The sequence below is a fragment of the Trachymyrmex septentrionalis genome, unplaced genomic scaffold (genome assembly GCF_001594115.1).
Source record: "Trachymyrmex septentrionalis isolate Tsep2-gDNA-1 unplaced genomic scaffold, Tsep1.0 scaffold147, whole genome shotgun sequence".
NCBI classification, from domain to species: Eukaryota; Metazoa; Arthropoda; class Insecta; order Hymenoptera; family Formicidae; genus Trachymyrmex; species Trachymyrmex septentrionalis.
The window spans coordinates 463,329-487,993 of record NW_017304620.1 but is presented as its reverse complement, the minus strand read 5'-3'; the positions used below and the strand labels follow the sequence as shown (position 1 = coordinate 487,993).

Sequence of the window (24,665 nt, the reverse complement as noted above, 5' to 3'; positions counted from 1 at the left end):
CGGCCGGAGTTGTGGAAAAACAAGTCGTGAATCTTACACCAGGACAACGCACCTGCCCATAACGCGCTGTCTGTGAATCGTTATTTAGCCGCTAGAGGCACTCCAGTGCTCGAACACGCGCCGTACTCGCCTGATTTAACACCCTGTGACTTTTTCCTGTTTCCGAAGATCAAGTCTGCCTTAAGAGGAACCCGGTCGATGGAAAAGGTGAAGTGAAAATCGGCGGAGCTCTTAAATGCTCTTACAAAAGAAGACTTCCAGCATTGCTTTGACCAATGGAAAAAACGAATGGAACGGTGTGTGGCGAGGGGAGGGGAGTACATTGAAGGGGAGCATTCAATTGTAGAATAATTTTTAAAATAAAACTCTTTTTCATAAGCAATCTCGTTATTTAATAGCCAGATATTCGTTTTCGTAATTCGATCCTCGTATATTCGATTTTCGATTTTTTGTGGCGTTATGTTGGTACTCATGTCTCTCACTTATGCCGACAAGTTCGGCCATTTTTAATGTTCAGTTAATTTTTGACAGCTGCTTTGCTTGCACGTGTTTAGACTCGTCTTCGATTTTTGCCTATTCCAAAAAATGGATCAAAGAATCTGTATCAAATTTTGTGTGAAAAACAAAATTAAGTGCGCGGACGCATTCCGAATGTTGACTGTGGCATATGGTGAAGCTACCTTGGACCGAAGCAACGTTTATCGGTGGTACAAAATGTTCTCAGAGGGCCGAGAAGATGTGAACGACGAAGAGCGTGCCGGACGCCCGAGCACGTCAACAACAGACGAAAACATTGATGAAGTGAAGAAAATAGTATTGGCCAATCGGAACGGTCAATAAGGAATATTACCTGCAAGTTATGCGCAATTTGCGCGAAGCAATCCGCCAGAAACGCCCGGATTTGTGGAAGAACAAAAATTGGCTTTTGCACCATGATAACGCCCCTGCTCACACATCGTTGCTTGTGCGCGAATTTTTGACCAAAAACAACACACTAATGATGCCGCAGCCACCGTATTCCCCAGATCTGGCCCCCTGTGACTTTTTCTTGTTCCCGAAACTGAAGAGGCCCATGAAAGGACGACGCTACGCTACGATTGAGGAGATAAAGACGGCATCGAAGGAGGAGCTGAACAAGATCACAAAAAATAATTTTTTGAAGTGCTTCGAGGATTGGAAAAAACGTTGGCACAAGTGTATAATATCTGATGGGGATTACTTTGAAGGGGACAAAATAGATATTCATGAATAAATAAATAATTTTTAAAAAACACAAAATTCGCGATACTTTTTAAACAGACCTCGTATAGTGGTAAAAGAAGAGATCTACTTGTCGAAATAATCGATATGATCGATAGTGTAACTATGTGTTGTAGAAGATACTGATTGAACCATTGCTTCAACTGTTTTTGTTCCTCATTTCGTTAATGTTCGCCCAAAATGTATTTCAAGGTTGAAACTATTCTCGTCTGTATTATAAATTTCTTCAACTCCGATAGCTGGGATGTTAAATCTTACATTTAAAACAAACGATTGTGCGACATCTTTTAGATTGCCAATATTTTCAAGTGTAAATTGAGTCCTGAATGTTATTATCTTGCGGGAAACAATTTTGTGCACATTTTTGAATTTCCAAATCCACCATTTACTTGCTTTAAATTCGGGTAAGTCAACTTGCCCCCAAGGCCCATAATCTTAAATTCATGTCATGAATAATAGATTTTCTATCATAACCTTCTTCAAACTTTTGCAATATGTATTTCGTAATAAATGCGAATTTATCTGCATTTGTTTCATCTTTCTGTACACTTGTCTCCCACCTGTATAGTTGATTTAAGGATTTAACCTTGCGAAACTTGGACTGTACACTAGTTAAATCTTTTTATGGGCCTTTTTTTCATCCTTTCAAAATTGAACAGCTTTTCTTTTATAACTGAAGTCGATTTTGCCACCTTCATCATCAATAATGCAATTTCGAGGTTGCTGATCAATTATTAAGGTTTAACTGACGATCAGGAAGACGATAATTCGGAATTGTGATCTTTGTCTTGGAAGACTCCGAGGGAGAAATTTCCTTGTCGTGTATCGAAATTTTCGATTTCATTCCCCATTCTTTGACCCATTTAGAGGTACCTGGAGATACTTCTAATATTTACTGACAACAGGTTCTTGATCAGCAACCTCGAAAACCCCTGAATACCAACGTTGGTGTGAATCCGTTTATTTTTGATAACCTCATTAACAAGCAACCAGTCAAATACCGCGAATATGTGATCTTAAAATAGACATAACTTTTGAAAGGAACAACGTAGGGCAACGCTCAGAGGCTGTTTTTGTAGAGGAAAACTAGTACTAAAAGATTAGATAGGTAGAAAAAATTACAAAAATTTTGTTACACACTTTTTCTAACCTCAAACATCCCCAATATAGCCATTTTTCGGTTACATAACCTCAAATATCTCAAAACCCTGACATGATGGGACAATTCTCAGCTCGGATTCGGATTCTACGCAAAAAACTGGTGCGGAAATGACTCTCAGCTGCCCAACAACAAACCCTTGCAGATCTGTGTAATTAATTGTAAGTATAAAAAACTGTAATAAACTCATTGCGAAAAATATTGCCTAGGCTGGGAGTCGAGGGATCTCTTGCATTCCGTGCGAGCGTCCTAAGCCTTTAGACTACCGATACCCTTACGCAGTAGAGTTTATTACAGTTTTTTAAGATTTGGGAAATTTTGGGGGGATTATTAGTTCCAGATTGATTGTGTAAATGTCCGATAATCTTATCGGCACGCAATTATTATTTCTGAAAATTAATTCATTTTAAATGAGTATATATTATATAGTAGTTCAACATCTTAACTCAGACCGGTAGGCGCTTCGTACTTTAAAGTTTCAATATAAACAGTTTCTCGTTTCCAATCATATTGTTAATAAATATTGAATCCACAATTTCAATATTCTATATTTATCCCCTTTTAGAATTCTAGAGGCTTCGTTATCATGGATATTACTGATTCCGATCTTTTTCTGTCATGGCGACATGACGTATGCCAGGCACTTAACAGGGAAGTTAGGCAACTCAAAAATTCAAAAAATTCTGAAGCATTGCGTAGAAATAGGGTAGTTCATCTAGAACATAAAACTATTTTTTATTCGTGCAGAATTACTGTTGATACAGTATCTTTTTTCCACTGTGTTGCAAGTAGCTGTTCTTAAGACCAAAATCAAATGCATGGTATTTTATAAAAATGATAATTTCTTTATTCATGCTTTGTTTTTAATTGTCCAAAATGTTTTGTGTATATCTTTATACACTATAAAAATATTTGAGACTAGTTTTGCAAGCAGTTTGACAAACTCTTATTACTATTATTATTACTATTATTGTTATATAAAAACTTTTATTTCAATAGTTGCTGCTGTACTGATACTGTATTGATGGATTTTATTGCATTTGCCTTTCACGCTATTTCGCGCAGCCAACGCGATATGACACCAATATGTACAGGGCTCGCAAATTTCGTTTATATTTGAAAAATGAAAATTTTTGGAATATAATTATCATATACATCATTGTTTTCAGCGTAAAATGATCTTTAATTTTAGTTATATAAACTTTAATAAATTTTTGATGGTGGGGGTATACAATAAATAAATAATTAATTAAACAAATTTTTTTTATTACAGTTCTGTAGTACTTATAAAGCCATTCAATTTTTAATGTAAAAATTTTTTTCTATCTCTTATTGTTTTGATGATATTCGCTTTGAAAGAAAAAAACCGATTATTTTTAAAGGGGTGTTTCATCCTTTAAAACTGAAATTCCGCACAAACAAAAAATAGTTTTGTGTTATAGATAAACTACTCTATTTGCATACCAAGTTTCAGAATTTTTTGAATTTTTGAGTTGCCTAACCTCCCTTGTTAGTCAATGTTCTAGCAAGTACGCACGAGCCAATAACAAATATATGCAGTCGTACGACCCGTTGAAATCTTCAACATACTTGATGTACTTTGATGTTAATAATCTATACGGATGGGCGATATGTCAACCGTTGCCATACGCCAAATTTCGATGGGTCGAAAACGTCTCGGACTTTGACGTTAGCGCGATTGCTCAGGATTCGCTCACAGGTTACGTTCTTGAGGTCGACTTAGAATATCCGGAGCGTTTGCATCGACAAGCACGTTAACCTGCCATTCTGTCTAACGCGTGATAAACCACCTGGCAAGCAGCAGGATAAATTTTAGCGACTGTGTATGGCAAAAAATGTTACGTTATACATTATCGTAACTTGCAGCAGTGCATGCGTCACGGTCTTCATGTAATAAAGATTCATCGCGTATTGCAATTCGCATAATCCCCATGGCTTCGCGATTACATTGAACTTAATACAAAATTTAGAACGCTTGCTAAAAATGACTTTGAGAAAAATTTATTTAAGTTAATGAATAATGCAGTATTCGGCAAAACCATGGAGAACGTGTGCAATCACATTGATGTAAAATTATTAACACAATTAAATGGATGATACGGCGCAGAGGCAATGACCGCGAAGCCGAATTTTCACAGCAAAAATGTATTTTCTGAAAATCTGATAGTAATTGAAATTCGTAAACTTGAGGTGAAGTTCAACAAACCGATCTATGTAGCAATGTGTATGTTGAAGATCTGTTTGTATGAATTTCACCGAATATAGGTGCGCAACTAAGTTTCCGGGTTTCACACATAGATGGCGCTAACGACACATGTAGTCGACATACATGTCTGAAGTTGTGTTTTTTTTTATAGCTTGGACATCTGTTAACAATAACCAGTCGTAATACCAACACATATCGCAACGCAAAAATATTTTTTCTAACAACGAAGATGTCGAGTTTTGTGCCAAATAAACAGCATTTGCGGGAAGCTTTACTTTTCTGCTTTAACTTGAAAAAAATGCAGCTGAAGCACGTCATTTGCTTGAGGAGACCTACGGCAAACATGCACCATCGAAAACTACCTGTGAAGATTGGTTTAAACGCTTCAGAAGTGGCGATTTCGACACTGTGGACAAGGAGCGCTCCGGAAGACCAAAAACAATTGAGGACGCCGATCTGCAAACGTTATTGGATGAAGATAATACGCAAACACAAGATCAACTTGCGGAGGCATTAAACATGACTCGCCAAAGTATTTCCAAACATTTACATGCCATGGGAAAAATTCAAAAGGAAGGAAAATGGGTGCCGCATGAGTTGACTGAAAGACAGATGGAAAATCGAAGAGCCACTTCCGAAATTTTGCTTTTGCGGCATGAAAGAAAGAGTTTTCTGCATCGAATTGTTACTGGCGATGAGAAGTGGATATATTTCGAGAATCCCAAACGCAAAAAATCATGGCTTTCACCTGGCGAAGCATCAACATCGACGGCACGGCCAAATCGCTTCGGAAAGAAGACAATGCTCTGCGTTTGGTGGGACCAGAAAGGAATCGTGTACTATGAGCTGCTGAAAATGAACGAAACTGTCAATGGGCATCGCTACCGACAACAACTGATCAATTTGAACCATGCATTGCTCGAAAAATGGCCAGAATGGGACACGAGACATGAACGAGTGATTGCAGCACGACAACGCTCCGTGCCATCGTACTTCCATCGTCCAGGACACCATTAAAACGCTGAAATTGGATCTGCTACCGCACCCGCCATATTCGCCAGACCTGGCCCCTTCCGATTATCACTTGTTCCGGTCGATGGCGCATGGCTTGACTGGGCTAAACTTGGCCAATTTCGAAGAAGTGAAAAATTGGTTAGATGAATGGTTTCGGTCCAAAGACGCGTCGTTTTATCGTCGCGGTATTCATGTATTGCCAGAGAGATGGCAAAAATGTGTAGCTAGCGAGGGACGATACTTTGAATAAACCATTTTTTGTATTTCTTTTGAAATTTTCCATTTTTCATTGATCAAACAAATCCAGAAACTTAGTTGCGCACCTAGTATAAGGTGTAGTAAAAAGAAATCTATTATTTTTGCATTAAATTGAAGGCTTTATTTAGCATAGTTAGAATGATCCGATTTAGGTCAAATATGCACCGTTTTGTTCGATAACTTGTTGCCATTTTGAAGGTAATTTCATTATACCTCTCTCATAGAAACCCTCGTCCCTATTGGCAAAAAACTGGGACAGTCGATTTTCACAAGCTTCTCTTGAGGCGAATTTTTCACCAGCAAAATCATTCGCCATAGACAGGAACAGGTGGTAATCACTTGGTGCCAGGTCCGGACTATAAGGTGGATGCATAAGAACCTCCCAACCAAGCTCCCGGAGCTTCTGGCGAGTCACTATCGATGTGTGTGGCCTGACGTTGTCTTGATGGAACACAATTCCTCTCCTATTGACCAAAGCTGGCCGCTTCTGGGCAATTGCTTCTTTCAGACGGTCCAATTGTTGACAGTACAGGTCCGAATTAAGAGTTTGGCCGTAGGGGAGCAGCTCATAGTAGATGATTCCCTGCCAATCCCACCAAACACACAGCAAAACCTTCCTGATCGTCAATCCTGGCTTGGCCACCGTTTGCGCCGGCTCATCGCGATTCGACCACGACCGTTTTCGCTTGACGTTGTCGTAAGTGACCCACTTTTCATCACCAGTAACCATTCGCTTCAGAAATGGGTCGATTTTGTTGCGATTCAGCAGCGATTCGCAGATGGAAATTCGGTCCATGAGGTTTTTTTGCGTTAACTCGTGTGGCACCCATACATCGAGCTTCTTTTTGTATCCAGCCTTATTTAAATGGTTCCAAACGGTTTTTTGTGCAATGTTTAGCTCCTGGGCAATCGAAACAGTGCTTACATGACGGTCGGACTCGACGATTTCCATTATTTTATCGACATTTTCGACAATTGGCCTTCCAGAGCGTGGTGCATCTTTGACATCAAAATTACCGGAACGGAATCGACGAAACCAAAATTGCGCGATATTGACTGTTACAGTATCAGGACCATAAACACTATTCACATTTTCAGCCGCCTGGCTTGCGTTTTCGCCTTTATCGAAGAAAAACTGTAAAATATGGCGTATTTTCTCTTTGTTGGTGTCCATCTTTGACACGCGCTCAAACAATACTGACTCAAGCAATCACAAAACTGTCTGAGAAGTTTTTTTAGTACGAAATCTTATCTTTCTAACGCCATTTGGCGTAACCCGATCGCACTTATACAACGCGAGATACAGATTACTAAAGCCATCTATTGGAAAAATAATAGATTTTTTTTTACTACACCTTATATGTTATTACTGTATCGCAAAAAATGTAAAATTATGTACACAGACACTGATAGCCTCATATATCGCATATGTGATGACGTTTATGAACAAATGAAGCGTGATATTACTAGGTTCGACACGAATGATTATTCTACCGATAATGTGTATGGTGTACCACTTGCGAACAAAAAAGTGCCAGGCTAATGAAGGATGAAAACAATGACACAATATTGACTGAATTCGTCGGACTCAGAGCGAACATGTGTGCGTTGAGAGTAGATAGTAAAAAGGACACTAAAAAGGTGAAAGGAGTTAAAAATAACATCGTAGCGCGAACTATAACGTTCAATGATTACATCCGATATTTAAACAATGCAATTGAAATGACGCGCCAACAGTTATGCATAAGATCAAAATTACATCAAGTATACGAGGTCTGGCTATAAAATAACGAGACTGCTTATGAAAAAGAGTTTTATTTTAAAAATTATTCTACAATTGAATGCTCTCCTTCAATGTACTCCCCTCCCCTCGCCACACACCGTTCCATTCGTTTTTTCCATTGGTCAAAGCAATGCTGGAAGTCTTCTTTTGTAAGAGCATTTAGGAGCTCCGCCGATTTTCACTTCACCTTTTCCATCGACTCGAACCGGGTTCCTCTTAAGACAGACTTGATCTTCGGAAACAGGAAAAAGTCACAAGGTGCTAAATCAGGCGAGTACGGCGCGTGTTCGAGTACTGGAGTGCCTCTAGCGGCTAAATAACGCTTCACAGACAGCGCGTTATGGGCAGGTGCGTTGTCCTGGTATAAGATCCACGACTTGTTTTTCCACAATTCGTCATGTAAAATTTTTCTGACAGTTTCTTTATCGGCGTTTACAGTCTCAGCAATCATCCGAATGCTCATACGACGATCTCCGCGCACAATTTCATTGATTTTGGTCACTGTTTGCGGAGTTGAAACAGAGACAGGTCGACCTGGACGTTGGTCATCTTCGGTGCTCTCTCGGCCTTCAGAAAACCGTTTATACCATTCGAAAACACGCGCACGAGATAGAGAATTCTCACCATAGGCCTCTTTCAACAACTTATAGCACTCAGTCGGAGTTTTTTTTAATTTAACGAGAAATTTCACATTGATCCGTTGCTCGTGTTTTTCGTCACACATTGTTATCGGCACGAGAAAAAAACAAGTTCGTTTCTAACCTCTATAGAAAAAATACTACTACTGCGACAAAAACGTGTTTTCGTACTGGAATAGTAGACACTTCCACCTATCCAACGCTGCATTCGTTTCCCACCCTACCCCTCTAGGACGCCTTCTGCGCGCGCAGTCTTGTTATTTAATAGTCAGACTTCGTATACGATATCTGAGACGAAAATCGTTCTGAGTTCGTACAACGACAAACGATACGTCATAATTCAATCAAAACATTACTATGGGGACATTATCGAATATCTTTATAACAAAGGTCATAATTGTATTATTGAAATGTATTATATTATCGAAATGTATAATCCTAAATAATTACTGTGTACATATAGTATTACATTTATGTAGTATTACATTTATAGTAAAAAATAAAGATTTTTTTATGTATTAAATTGAAAAAGATGGATATAAATAATAAACATTTTATACATTTTATGTATTTTATATACTTTATATATATATATATTTTTTTTTATGTTTAAAATAAACATAAAATACAATTTGTATGAATTAAATTATATTATCCTTGTGTATTCAAGAATTGTACGATGCATCGAATCCCAACCATTTTACGTAAACCTCGTCACCTCTTCTGTGCAATACTTTCTCTATGAGATGTCCGGATAAGGATCCGCCCAATGTAACTCATGTTCATAGAACGTTTCAGAGAGAAATTTTCCGTGATAGTCTTCCAATAGATAGGTTACGAAATCAGTATGCTGCACTTTTAAACGGTGGTAATTTTGTGTATAATCCTTCTCGAAGACGATTTTATATTTGCTCACACGTACCAAACCACATTTTGACTTTCGCCGGACCCGCGATCTTTTCGTTGCTGTATACCGTAGCCAAGAGTTTTTCAGCAATCGCGGGGGTCAGCATCGACGGGTCGATCATTCGATGCTTGCGCATGTTATAATCTGATACAGCGCATTGATTCACTTATAGTTTCCGCTAAGTGTAAACATCTTCCACATATTGTTTTTTTAATGTGCGATTGAATCGCTCGACGACCGATGCCTTCATTACGTTGAATAATGATTGATATTATATTTTTTCAAGAGTTGATCGATGACGGTGAGTATACAGTGATGGGCTCTGTTGAAACGCGAGTATGGATGCATCTCGACGATGTCAGTCTGTCACAGATCATCATATCCTGGATATGACGCGCTTTCGCGGAAAATTTCTTCTCGCTAGAGCGTGCAATTCCTCGACAAGCCGATGTCTCTCGGAGCTAATTTTTTCTCTCTTTTCATCGGATTTCTTTTTCATGATTCGGCGCGTGACACGATACAGGAAATAAAGAAAATTTTTTTCTCAATGACACAACTCGACTGACCCATTTTATGCATATGCAATTTATAATAAGACCGGCTTTAATTTATAATAAGACCGGCTTCGCAAAGTTCCTCGATGATTGATAGCATCTTGTTGTTGTAAGCGTTGTTGCCCGCTCGGAGGTCGCGAAGCGTCGAGCAATCGTAGACGACGATCCACTAGCTCGTTGAGATCGTCCCAGTGCACATAATCGATCGCGCTGTCGTTCAGTGTTATTGCGTGAGATAATCCCTTTCTATGTTCTTCTATTTCTTGAGCGTGATCGATATCAACGGCGCGATTATGAGTTTGTACTTATATCCCTTGTTGTTCAATACTCGACCCTGCGAATGCTGCTTATGTTTGTGCGCGTTCGTCGCCAGCAACATGCTCTTGTACTTGTGCATATAGTCTTCTGTGTATAGTAGAGGAGATCGTCGGGAATTCTCTTAAAAATCAACTCGTAAAGACCACGTGTATCAGCGTACCATACGCAATCGATAGTTATGTTGTCTGCCTCATCCACGTCGAAAGATTTATTGCCAAACATCAGTCTATCCTTGTGTAAGTAAAACGCCATACACGTCATCTATACCGCTCTCTTTTCCTTGCGCTTCCCGCAGGATAGCCTCGACATACTTTTACCTAAGCCGGCTCGCAACACCTCTCGACCTTCCGATGTTTGCAACCGATTTTAAACCTTCGTCACTAGCGAGTCGTCCGTAGTTTCGAAAACGCTCTCGAACGACTCTATCAGTTGTATGATCTTTGTGCACGGTGTAGAGGTTATCGGCTGTACACGACCGTGTGATCGATCAAATTTACGCAGAGTTGTGGAGAGTTCGAACGTTACGCTGTCTTTCTCATCTTCCTCTTTCTCCTCCTCCCGCTCTTCCTCCTCCATTCTCTCAAGGACAGACGCTGCGTCATCGTAGCGCAACTCTCTCTTTATCGCGCGCACGCCAGGACTGTCGCCAGGATCTGTCGCAGCGATTTGATAATAGGCTTAAAATGCCTGTCCAACGGCCATATCCTCCTCGATTCTACCGATTTTCAGAGCGCAATATTTCTTATGGATCGACTCGCTTGTCTTCTCGATCTCCTTCGCGATTTTTTCGCACACATCAGTCTTGTTCATCTCTAGCAAAGTATTGACAACGACTGATCACATTATCGCGAACTTGTTAAATCCTATTCAATATCTCCCGTCTTTAAACGCACTGTCCTTGTCTATTACTAGAAATCTATATTTTTATCGCCAACAATTGCGGCACCACGCGCAAAATTCATACGACGGTATATCGATATCCACGTGATTGTTGTAAACGTATTTCTAGTTGGTATCATCCTGTTTAAACAGGATTAGCAAGTTCGCGTTGTCGCGTAATAAATGTTTAGGTATCCTTGCATACATCTGATAGAGATAGAAGCAGTCGATGTTCGCGTGGCGACTCATTGAGAAGTATTCTCCCACTGCATCCTGCTTGTCACATGCCACATCATTAAAGATAAAAATAGAATTTGAGCATGCCTCGCTCGGTGGAATGACGTCGCTTTTGTTGGAGAACGTAAAGTAGCCGATTTTGTCAATAGACGTAAATAAATTTTCGAGATATTGATACTTTAGTTGTTGCAGCGATTTTGAATAGACATAGACGTTTTCGAAACGTACGTCGTTCGAGTTCTCGAGCAAGCTTACGAGAACGTTGGTTTTATCACAATTCGACGGACCGCAAATAATCGCACGTATAGTACTCGACAGCATTTTGCCGTACTTGCGCTTCTCCACACCGCCTCCCATCATTCGTGATTTCGTGTCGCAGTTCGTGATGCGTATATCGTCAGCGGTTGCCATACGATTTTCATGCTCACACTAAGGATTGTTTGTGCGCTCTTGACTATTTAAAGGCGTGCGAATCGCACAGTAACAAAATGTATTTCGCGCTGTGTTATCCTTTCGACATTCAGGATTTTGAGTGCCGAGCAATTGCAGTATATACCGAAGATCGTACTCTTACGCGTGTACTATATCGACCGTGTGTGGGACAAGCTTCCAGAACACATAAAAGCGGATCCGAAAGTTCGAATCTATCGTCGCTGTGACGAGCACTGCAATTAGTCGTGGCAGCGGACGCATATCGACGGTCCGGCACCGAAGATAAAGGACTGTAGCAAATGTCGGCAGTCTGCTAAATCGAATGATACACGCTTCCTTTTAAGTTATATATCCCAGGCTACCAGTTTTGTGATCCAGACACTCGGATAATGAAGCGATTAGCCAGAAGTGATAAATCCGCTGGACGCGGCATACCGAGAATACGACATTGCGTATTCTCGGAACAACGATCTCACCGATAGATACGCGGCGGACAAGGTACTCGCCGATAAAGCGCTAGGTCGCGTCACCGCGAGAGATTCGGCTCTGAGCGAGAGAGTCGCCGCTGCTACCGTCTGGACAGCAATGAAAACCAAGACCAAGATCGGCATGGGCATGAAACCAAAGAAAAAGACGACGAGGGAAAAAACAACGAAAAAAGCGAATATTATCGACGGCGAAACGAGGCGGCGCGTTACCGTTTCAGTCAATGTTGGGCCCTTGATTGGCGGAGCGGTCAGCGTGGCAAAAGCGGTAAACGATAGCAAAGCCGCGCGACGTCAGCTCGAGGAACTGCAACGTCACGAATGCGCGATGGAACAGGGCCGCGAACTGTATCTCGCTCCACACAAATACGGACGCGGACTGTATCTCACCCCCTACAAATGCGGTCAGGGTATAGCAAAGAAGAAAAAAAAACGCTAAAGAGACGATAAAATTGCTCTAGGATGCAACTACCAACATGCAATTGGACATGTTCGCGAGATATATGCGCGTACTTTAGAAGTGTTTTAATACGTAATGCGTTACTGATGAGCGTGCGTCGAAACAAAAGCGGTATCATGAATCTGGACGATGTGACGGGGCCATGTACTCATTTGGTAGCCTACGTGAAGTGGAACGACTGCGTAATGTACTTTGACAGTTTCGATAATCTTCGAACGCCCAACGAACTGGTGCGATATTTTGGGAACGATATTACGATAGAGTATAATTGCCTATTAGACGTATAATCAGAACTTCTGCGGATAGATGTGCTTGTGATTTCTACGAACGATCAACGCGCGCGAATTTAAAAAGCCCGATGAGGTGCCGCGAAATTTCAGTATTCATTGAACGTTTTTTCCGTAATGTCATTGACATTTACGCTGAGCGGGAAGAGCAGTGTTTGCCTCACGGCAAACTACTTTCCTGCCATAGAGTTGTGTGATGACGACTACAAGCTCGGTCTGAGACTTATCACACGATATCGAACGTGAACGAATTGAACAATAAATTTTATTTCGGCAATAACGACGCGAAAATTACAATTTCCAACGGTTCGTACAAAGTGCGAGACATAAATAAATTTTTAAAATTTGCGATTTTACGGAAACGTCCGCGCAGCGACGCGCTTGAAACCGTTGACGTTGTGTGTGGTGACAATAGCAACAATAACATCGATGACGACGACGATGGCGAGTATGAAAAATATCCGATAACGCTTCGATAACGCTCCAAACTACAACACGAGATGCGAGATTAGATGCGCGTACAGAATAAACTTTGGCAAACCCAACAGCGTCGGATTGCTACTGGAATTCTCGTCGAAGTGTACGAGATCTGTTCAAAAAGTATCGCGAATTTTGTGTTTTTTAAAAATTATTTATTTATTCATGAATATCTATTTTGTCCCCTTCAAAGTAATCCCCATCAGATATTATACACTTGTGCCAACGTTTTTTCCAATCCTCGAAGCACTTCAAAAAATTATTTTTTGTGATCTTGTTCAGCTCCTCCTTCGATGCCGTCTTTATCTCCTCAATCGTAGCGTAGCGTCGTCCTTTCATGGGCCTCTTCAGTTTCGGGAACAAGAAAAAGTCACAGGGGGCCAGATCTGGGGAATACGGTGGCTGCGGCATCATTAGTGTGTTGTTTTTGGTCAAAAATTCGCGCACAAGCAACGATGTGTGAGCAGGGGCGTTATCATGGTGCAAAAGCCAATTTTTGTTCTTCTACAAATCCGGGCGTTTCTGGCGGATTGCTTCGCGCAAATTGCGCATAACTTGCAGGTAATATTCCTTATTGACCGTTCCACCCTGTGGCAAGAACTCATGATGCACCACGCCCCTGCAATCGAAGAAAACTGTAAGCAAAACCTTCACATTCGACCGAACTTCTCGGCCGAACTTCTCGGCCCTCTGAGAACATTTTGTACCACCGATAAACGTTGCTTCGGTCCAAGGTAGCTTCACCATATGCCACAGTCAACATTCGGAATGCGTCCGCGCACTTAATTTTGTTTTTCACACAAAATTTGATACAGATTCTTTGATCCATTTTTTGGAATAGGCAAAAATCGAAGACGAGCCAAAACACGTGCAAGCAAAGCAGCTGTCAAAAATTAACTGAACATTCAAAATGGCCGAACTTGTCGGCATAAGTGAGAGACATGAGTACCAACATAACGCCACAAAAAAATCGAAAATCGAATATACGTAACCCGCGGAAATTCAAAATTCGCGATACTTTTTGAACAGACCTCGTATACTACGATCGCGAATATGGCACGAATCGGACATGTCGATCAACATAGTGGACCTAAAAGTTATCCGTGTAGAGTGTAATATGATCGCGGGCACATATTGAAACGACAAAAACGCACACATAATACACGAAATTTCGCCGAGCGTGCCGTCGGGATATAAGAAAGGCCTGCACAAGTCACTTATTTATCAATCATCGCACGGAGCATTTCGGATCTAACGATACGCGTTGTCGATCAAAATGGACGATTGCTCGATTTTCGAGGAGAAAATATCATCGTCAGATTGCATGTGCGACGACAGCGATAGCGCGAGCGTGAGATACTCGTGTTGAACGGAACGGAGCGCAGAGAGGTAACACATTCTTTACAAGGTCGGTAACGTTACCGCTCGACAATATTCGCTGCATCAGAAAGAAGAAGCACGTCGAACGTTGAATTTTTTTAATCTTTGAGGTTCACGATACGCAACTTTCGAGATGACTGATATCCTAAACATCAAGGACAATCCGATCTTCGATTACATCGTAAAGTTTGAGACTCACACGTACAATCCGTTTACCAACACAACGTTTGGGTACAGCGACGAGATAAGAATACCCATATAGCAACAGGTTTTATACACGTTGTCGTGCAAAAGTTTTTTATATATTGAGGAAAAACTGACGAGGAACAGAAAGAGCTAGAATGCTATCGCGATATTGGCAAATAATTACCTCGCGTTCATGTTCGATGAAATTCGATACGAACTCAACAGTGTGGAGATCGATCGCAACGGAAACGTCAGAGTTCCAGTATCATCAAGAACTACGTGTTGTTGACGTATGACAAATCTTTTATTGCGCTGAACGCTGGATTCGACACGGAGAAAAGACACTTTAATTTTTGTGTACTGCTCAACATACTGTTGGGCTTTTGCGAGGATTACAAATGCATGGTCAACGCTTACCACGAGTTGATTTTGATAAGATTGCGCAACGACAACAATTGTCTGATTGGACATCCGGCGACGGACCCGACACTTGAATTACTCATAGTGCAGTGGCGAATGCCGCACGTGTTATGGAGCGAGATAAATAAGCTGTCGATGCTACGAGCATTGGAAAGCGGTCGTTATCTGAGCATGAGTTTTCGCTCGTGGAATTTGTACGAGTATCCTCTGTTACAAAACACAATCAAACAACATTCATGGGCCATCAAAACGGCTACTCAGCTCGAGAAGCCGCGATACGTTATCTTTGCTCTGCAGACCGGTCGAAAGAATAACATATTTCAAGATGCGAGTTCAACGCCTGTAATTTGAGTAACGTGAAACTCTATCTAAATCAGATTTTTATCCGTATAATGATTTGAATTTGGATTTTGATAAAAAGAGACACCATCCTGTTTGATATGTACGCGCGTTTTCGTAAAGCGTATTACGGAATTGACTGCGTATTCGAAACGCTGCTCAATGTGCTCTCGTTTGTCAAGAAAGGACCTTTTGCGGTCATTGACTGTTCGCGCCAAAATGAATTCATTAAGAGCGTTACCCTGGATGTACGCATAGAATTGGACTGCAAGGAGAATGTGCCTGCAAATACTACAGCCTATTATCTCATCATGTACGATCACGTGGCTTAGTACAATGCGTTAACAAACGTTGTGAGCAAAATCACTTAAGAGCATTCTCCGCTAAAATATACGATTAATATATTCATCGAAATCGATCGCAATCGAAAAATCGTTCGCCAACCATTTGTGGATCTGCAAGGATTTATTGTTGGAAAAAAATTTATTGTGAAGGAAGTGGCGGTGTTGAGAAAAGGAGTCATTCTCTCTCACATTTTTAGATGTCCCATATCATGGAATTTCTTGAAAATCTGAAAAGTATTGCGCTTCCTGGTTAAGTGCTTATCACCATGGATTGCGATGGGGAGCTGAGATAATTTTTTAATTTAATTTAATTTAATTTAGTTTATTGCAAAGCTATATAAAAAAGACTACATGTTAAGAGAGTAATGGACATAAAGTATGATATATAATAGACTATAGTTAACATAAACATAAATACAATAGACAATAATAGCTTACAAATGGTTAGGTGTCAGCAAAATTGCTGTTACAAAGCCTACCAGTAACAAAACCAAAATAAGACATAACAGGTAAACTAATAGTTGAAATCATACACACACACATACATCCACACACGCGTATCCGTAAACACACCAATTTCATCAGTTTCGTTTAAATACTGTAAGTAACGCTATGAAACGCGAGGCAGCGGAACAAAAGGAGGATAGAGAAGGAGAGATTTTTATTGAATCAGGAAGGGAATTAAAATGTTTGACAGAGGTGTAGGAGAAAACGGCACGGAACTTAGTGAACCGATATATGAAGGATAAGTAATCATGGTATCTGGTGACAAGAAGGTGAAAAGAGGAATAATGCTCAGAGTTCAACTGAAGGAGACGTCGCAGATATAGAGGAGTATTGGAGCGAAGGAGGGAAAATACAAGACAGCACAGGTGGAGAATAAAATGTCAAATTTTAAGCCAGCCAGATCTATGGTAATACGGAGATATATGGTCATATTTACGGAACACAGTAGGAGAAGCGGAGACAAGAATTTTGGATGTGCTGTACACGATTTAGCAGATATTTCTCTGTCCTCCGAGCTCTTCATGTATGCAGATGACGTAATACTTCTCAAATCCTTTCACCCATTTGATGTTTTAGCAATCTGTTCTGTTTTGAATACAGACTTAAAATATATCGCCGAATTCACTAATAATGCCCTGCATCTAAATCCTAAATTATCCTTAAGAGCAGGAATGTAGACGACGTAATCAAATAAAGAAATAACACATAATTGAGAAGTGAGAGTAGGAGAGGATGTGGCAAAGGGGATAAAGAAGATGTAAACGAGCATAAACAGCTCGACACTTGACGGCCACGTGTGACTCGAATGCCCATGAAGAGTCAACATGGACTAAGAATCTTAATAAAAGAAGAGCGAGGAATTGGAATAGAATTAAAAGAAATGTCGAAGGACTGAATACGGGACAATGTATGGAATCGACAATTAGCAAGGATGATTTAGAAGGATTTAGGTGCAGAGGATTATTAGTGGACCATTCGGCGATAGATTTTAAGTCTGTATTCAAAGCAGAACAGATTGCTAAAACATCAAATGGGTGAAAGAATTTGAGAAGAATTACATATCTGCATACATGAAGAGCTCGGAGGACAGAGAAACATTAGACAAATCAGAGATAGAAATATTAAAAAGTAAAGGTCCAAGAATGGAATCCTGGGAAACACCAGAGCGAACGACACGAGAAGATGAAAAAGAAAAAAAGGATTATATATGATGCTGTGTGTGGTTTGTAAGGAACGAGCGAGAGAGCAGGATGGGAAAGACCGTATAACTTCAGTTTAACTAAAAGTAGATTGACTGTATCATGATTAACGGTATTGAAAGCCTTTGTGAAATCCACAATGATGGAAGTAAGGCGACAATTATCGAAATTACGAAGCACGACGTCAGAGATGTGAAGCAATTCCGTCGTTGTGCTGTGAGATCAATGAAAACCAGATTGACAGGAGGGAAGGATATTAAAATTGAAGACAAAAGCATTAAACTGTGAGAAGCAGATATGCTTAAACAGCTATGAGAGGAAAGGTGAGAGCGAGATAGGGTGAAAAGATGAAGGAGAAGAAGGGGTTATTAGTTTTAGGAATGGGAAGAACAATTGAATGTTTCTAAGAGAAGAAAAAGGTACTGTGAGAGATGAAGAAATTTAACATATAGAAAAGGGGATCAAAGCATTGAGGAAGGCACAGTAGGAGCATGCAACCGGAGAGATCAAGAAGCCCAGCGGAAGTCAGGCGTATGCACTTAAAAATATTATAGAGATCACTGAGAGTGATTGGAGCAAAATTGAAGGTCGAAGAAACGTGAAGAGAGAAGGAAAGAGGGTGAGTAAAAGAGATAGAGGAATAAGACGAAGAAGGTAGAGTGTCAAGAAAATGATTATTCAGGAGGGAAAAGTTTTTGAAGTGCAAAGGTATAGAAACAGAGGAGGATTATGCCAAGGGCACAGAGATTTTTCCAGAATTGGAGCGAGGAATCAGTTGTAAGGCAGGTAGAGAGGAAGGACTTTTTCTCACAATAAACAATAATATTCACGTCGTTCCGCAAACCCTTGTAATACTGCCAGACCGCAGAAGACTGAGGTCGCCTGAATCTAAGAAGGGCACATCTCTTCAGCTGAATGAGCCGTCGGTCTGCATCATTCAGCCACAGCGCGGGGGGCAAGAAACATGCCTACAAGTAATCGAAACGAGTCGGTCAAAAATTGCAGTAAGAAAGGCTATAAAGTAAAAGATCATCTCATCAACATGCGACATTGGATATAAAAGGTACCAATCAGTCCTAGCTTATACTCGATGTCCTTAGGCCTGATTGCATGAATGCTACGCGAGACAGACACACGACCAGGGCGATGTCGTGGGATAGCCAGCGTCGCATGGATGGTAAGATGATCACTCATTGATTGCATCGCTGACTCCGCACTTAACCACATTAATGCTCAATGAGACAAAAATAAGATTAAAGGTGATTGCCAAATTATATGTTAAGCAAGTTGGAGCATCAATTAATTGCCTAAGAGAAAACAGCGACGCAATTAAGAGTAACAGTTTGGCGTTATAATCAATTTGACTAAGTTGACATTACAATCGCCCAAGCACACCATCGTATCGATACTTATTTTACATTTTATTATTATACATGCCACACAGAACAGGCATGACTCTATAAAATGCAAGTCAGAAAGTGATGCACCCGGAGGGCGATATACGCAGATGATCGCCCACCCGCCGACCGCGAGAAAGATGGAGAGACACAGCAACAATGTTAGTAAGAATACTCACCAGCGGAACGCCCAAGCCGATCGGAGAGAATTAGAGAGACTCATCAATATACGAGTATAGCGCGACATCGCTTCCGCGGCGGCCTGTGGATCTGTCCGAGTGAACGAGCACGTAGTTATCTATGTCGACGGATCCAGAGTTCGTCGAATTACGCAGCCAAATCTCTCCGACGGCCAGAATATCCAAACGATGGAAGGCGATAACGTATCTGACCAACATGCGACACAAACGACCTAACGTTGATGTGCGCAACACGCAGTCTGCATTGCGACACCCGATTCCGAATCCGAAAATTGAAACGGATCTGCAAGAAGTCATGCAGGGCCATCTCCACCAAACGCAAGCGGCGGGGATAGGGAAGCAAGATAAGAGGGAGCGGACGGGGGGTGAAACGGACCTGGGGATGGAGAGAAGTGAACCCGGGGAGGTGTAACAATACGAGGGCGTATTATCCTTGACATGAAAATAGGTGATCCCCCTACGTATCCAAATACGCCTAACACTATGCGCTGCCGCCAGTCGACGAGCCTCAGTAAAAGTGCGCCGCTCAGACGCTGTAACCTGTTCGCAAATAGAGATCCTACAGCTCGACCAGGAACCGCAGACATCAGATGCATTCAATCCACCTTTTCGACGAGTCCTGGCGATTAGTTCATTGCGCCTCGCTTGTCATAAATTTGACAATAAGTGGAGACGAGGACAAATTCCTGCCGGGAATTCTGAAGGCCCGCGCAATTTCCAATGAAGACACCGAGACATCAAGAGAGGATAAAACTTTTGTTATAGTCTCAGTACAAAGGTCTCTGAAGAGACCTTTGGTAGACCGAATACGATGAGCTCATAATACCTCTGTTCACTGATTATGCGCTCAAAACTAGCAGACAGTCCATCCGGCAAGGCATGAGAACCATTGGCAGAAGTCGCAGGACCAGCACGCACCTCTCTCTTCAGCTTATCGAGGCGCTCCTCAAGGATGACCTGCTTTGCACCATAGCAACCAGATCGGCGGATAGGCCATCCGTCACCAATCGATTCGTTGTACCCTCAACATCTTCGAGACGCTGTAGCATCTCATTAAATACCACCATCCTAGCGTTAAACGTCTCCAGAATAAACTCAAGACGATCTAGAAGACTAAGTCCTGACTCAATACAAGCAATTCTGTGTTCCAAAGAAGAGATGGATTTAGTTAGAGTAGATAAGGAGGACTTAACTGTGGAAAGAGCCGATGAGATATCTGGGAAGAATGACACCGCATTCCGTCACTCTCGTCAGATAGAGAAAAGGCGACAAAACGCAACTAGCCAAGGAGGCACCAGCCTCAAGCAGAGGCAACGACGGCCCACTCCCAGTCGGAACAACAGGATCGCAATCATCGGAGGGGCGCAAACCATTGTCAGCGCCACAAAAAGCGCAAGGGCTTACGTAAAATAAAGCGTTTACATTTGGTACATGTCAACTGACTCATGCTAAAGTACACGAAATTAGACACAGTACAAGAGAATGTGTTTACGCGTAGGATCGCACAACAAGGCACATAGCAATTTAACAAAATAATTGTAATATTTATAACTGTGCCTGTCCTTTAAACAAAGGCAGAAGCGAATAACGAATAAGCAATAACGATAACTAATATAACGGCTAGATTTGAACATAAAATTATGATGTGATTATAGAAATTATTATGCAATAATAAAATATTACAAGAATGGAATGAAAAACGCACAACTAACGCAGTACAAACGCACTAATAAGGTATTGGGTCGTCCGGAAAGTTCGTGCGTATTTTCCGCACGGTTGTCCGGAAAGTCCGTGCGGAAAATACGCACGGACTTTCCGGACGACCCAATACATTGGCATTTTTAAACTTTCAACCGCATATTGTCCTTGGATCCATTCCTTAGATTTCAGCCTTTGCGATTTTTTAAATATGTGTGTTAAAATTAAAAACTTTGAAAAGCCATTGCATTTCTATATTCTACAATGTTTAAAGTATGTTCACTAATTTTTGTGATTTTAAAAAACAACTTGCTATAAGTATGGCAATCAATTAAAGTTGGGATTATTTGCTCATTAGTTGTGACCAACATAAAATTCTCAAGAGGTGTGATCACAAAAGATTAATAAGTAAAAATTGTGTGTCTTTATGAATTTTATTGACATATATATGTGTTTTATTGTAATTTATATTAATTGTTATATTTTTTTTACTTTTTTAAACATCTCACTAGGATAATTATTAGAAGAAATACGTATGCCAGAGTAATTTGATATAAGTGCATTAGGATTAGTTAAATTAGTATTTTACGTATTTTAAGCCTTGCTTTATTAACACGTTTGATTCGTTTTACGTTAATAACAGTTTATCTACTTATTACAAAAATATTTACCTGCAAACAAAGCACTCGAACATTGTTATGAATTTATTTTAACACATGTAATATCTTGCTATTAAATTATTATTTTGTTATATGCTTCGATATTAATTATGAGTACAAACAGATTTCATATAAAAGGAAGAACAATTACTTAATAAAAATATCATTGCATATTTGTATGATAATCTTGAAGTTGCTGAGAGGGCTCTCGTGACACATCTTCACCACTTGTCATATGTCATCATACCTGAGCGTGCGAAATGTCAGCTCCGTGATGAGTAAACTTTAATCACTACTAATTTGAAAATTATTATAGCTTCGACGCTATAGTAGTTTTTGATATTAGACTTTTCGTTTCCAAATTACTTCAAGAATCTGTAAGTAGCAGGTGGCGCGTTAGGTTTGAAACGTCCTCTATATACGAATCAACATATTGATCATATGTGTGTATGTTCAGTATATGTCGGCTATTTTATAAATATAATGCCTTTACTAGCAAGTATTACATTTATAAAATATATAATATTATGATCTATCGATCAATTTTATAAATGTAATGCCTGCTAGAAAAGATATTACATTTATATTAAATAATTTGACGTTGATACAACACACGGTGTTACATACACAATATATTTTTAGAAGAATATGAATTTTTGAAGAGTATGAATGGACAAATATTTATGAGTGCATATAACAATAATTTTATAATAAATAGTACAATATAAACTTATAATTAATAAGCGTTGCTATACAAATAATATCAATATAAGGTAAATAAAACTATAAAATAAAAGTGTAATTTATAATAAGAATTGCTTATTATATTATTCTTTTATTTTAATAATGCAATTAAATTCAATATACATATAATTCAATATATATATAAAATAAATTAATCTTTAGCATTTACAATATTCTAACTATTAAATTTGGCAACGCTCAATTTTATATTCTCCAGTTAATCTCTAATTAACAATAAGTGATAATTTTATCAAAATAATATTCAAATCAATATATAATACTGTGAAACAATTATTTTATCTTTAGCTTGTGAAATATCATTTTCGAAGTATTTTTTGACGTTGAAAACAATGCTGTCCTCAGAATTTGGCTGGCACGTCACATTTCTGAGAAAATTGGAATAATATAGGTGGAAATTGACAATTTTGATCACTTTTATAATGATATTGTGGTTAAGGAAATTTTATTTTACCAATTTTATGTACACTCTCTCTATCTTAAAGTGCTATTTTTGTATCTTCAAAATGGGTTTTTTTTTGTTTCTGTACGATTTTTTATGATCAAGTTACATGGGTTTGAAGTTATCATGGGTTTTATTATCATTTCTAAAGTTTACTCGAAAAAGCTTATTTGGACTACGTTCCATTAAAAAATTTTTAAAATTAAAAATTTAAAAAAATAATAAAAATAAAACAAAAATAAAAAATTAAAAAACAAAAAAAATTAAATAAAAAAAATATACAAAAAAGGAGGAAATAACAAAGATCGTGATGTACTTCGAAACCACATGTTGTGGCTGAATGATTTTCTAGCGATCATCCATGCTAATCTCGGAATGTCAAATCTAAAGGTGCATTCACATGCAAGCGTCAACCAGCGGAAGCAGCAACCGATCAGCTAGGCGATACGAGCAGTGGTGTAAAAATTATTTTCTATGTTATCGCAAAATTGCCTCGTTGATTAGTTGCTTCCGCTGTTTGACTTTTGATGCTTTCATGTAAATGTACTTTAATGCCTACTGCACACTGGCGCAATAAGCGATAAGCGACGAGCGATCCAATAAAAGCTTTGCTTTGCGTCGTCATGTGAAAAAAAGCAGATCTTTTATTGACTCGCTCATTGCTCATCGCGTCCAGTGTGTAGTAGGCATAAGAAACACAAATCAAAATATGACACTTGCTAGCTACACATGATCAAGAGATACGGTATTGTCTCGCGCTAAGTGAACGCGCAGCGCGACAGCGCGAGATAGCGAATGCCTAATTTCAAATTCACGTAACTTGGTCATAAAAAATCGTGAACAAACCAAAGAACTCATTTTGAAGGTAAAAGATAGCACTTCAAGATACAGTGTAGACAAAATTGGCAAAATAAAATTTCCTTAACTGCAATACCATTCTAAATATGGCCAAAATTGTCATCTTTGGCCTATATTACCCCATTTTGCTCGAAAATGTAATGTGATAGAATTTTTTTGAGGATTCAAATGGAGCGGCTAAAAATCTTCGAGAAATAACACTCCACATGTTAAAGACAAAAAAAGTCAAATTTTGTTTCTCAATGTAATACGAGTACAACAAAGCAAACATCGAATATCTACTTGGGATATCTTGGCATTTTGTATTTTGGTAAGCTTGGTCCTGTCTCTCTCTCTCTCTCTCTCTCTCCCCCTCTCTCTTTTCCTCCGATTTATTCTCCTTTGAATTGCTTTACACGTTACACTCATATCGAACAGATAGATATGAGAGATAGATTTTTACCTTGCTCTTCAAATCTGCGCTGGCACAGCGAGCACTTAGAGTCTCCAAAATCATCGAACTCGTCCTCCTCAACCACGATCTGTCCGTCAGCTGCAACAAAACAGCCCACGATCTTTCCTTCCTATTTTTTGTTTGTTCTTTTTTTCCATATTCCTACAGCTTCTGTGTGTCGAAAGGAGAAACGAATTTTCACAGAGCCGCGAAATAAGCTCTAACAAGAGAAGACTCAGAAATGTATTTCACGGATTTTTACCAGCTTTTTCTAGTCTAGTAACTTTTTTTGGTTATTTTGGGGAATCAAAAAATAATCTATATAAAACCGTAAATTGCACCTTGGCGTTATTAAAAAAAAGAAAAATAATTTTATGTCACGGTGACGGATCGTTTTCAAATCAGACGGAATCAGTAGATATTTAAAAAATAATTAATTTTTATGTGTATATATATATATATATAT

The 24,665-nt window shown here is 39.5% G+C and overlaps 1 protein-coding gene across 12 annotated transcripts in view; it reads right to left on the bottom strand.

Annotated features, from left to right (window-relative positions):
* Window positions 1-24,665, bottom strand: part of LOC108745695 (glutamate-gated chloride channel) — a 549,841-nt gene that overhangs the window by 209,442 nt on the left and 315,734 nt on the right. For 11 of the 12 annotated variants that reach the window (XM_018481999.1, XM_018481995.1, XM_018481994.1 and 8 more), the window contains one exon: window positions 24,209-24,298. The exons of the other annotated variant lie outside the window; for it this stretch is intronic. In XM_018481999.1, the coding sequence (XP_018337501.1) occupies window positions 24,209-24,298 (90 nt within the window). The remainder of the gene's footprint in view (window positions 1-24,208; window positions 24,299-24,665) is intronic. 12 annotated transcript variants of the gene reach the window in all.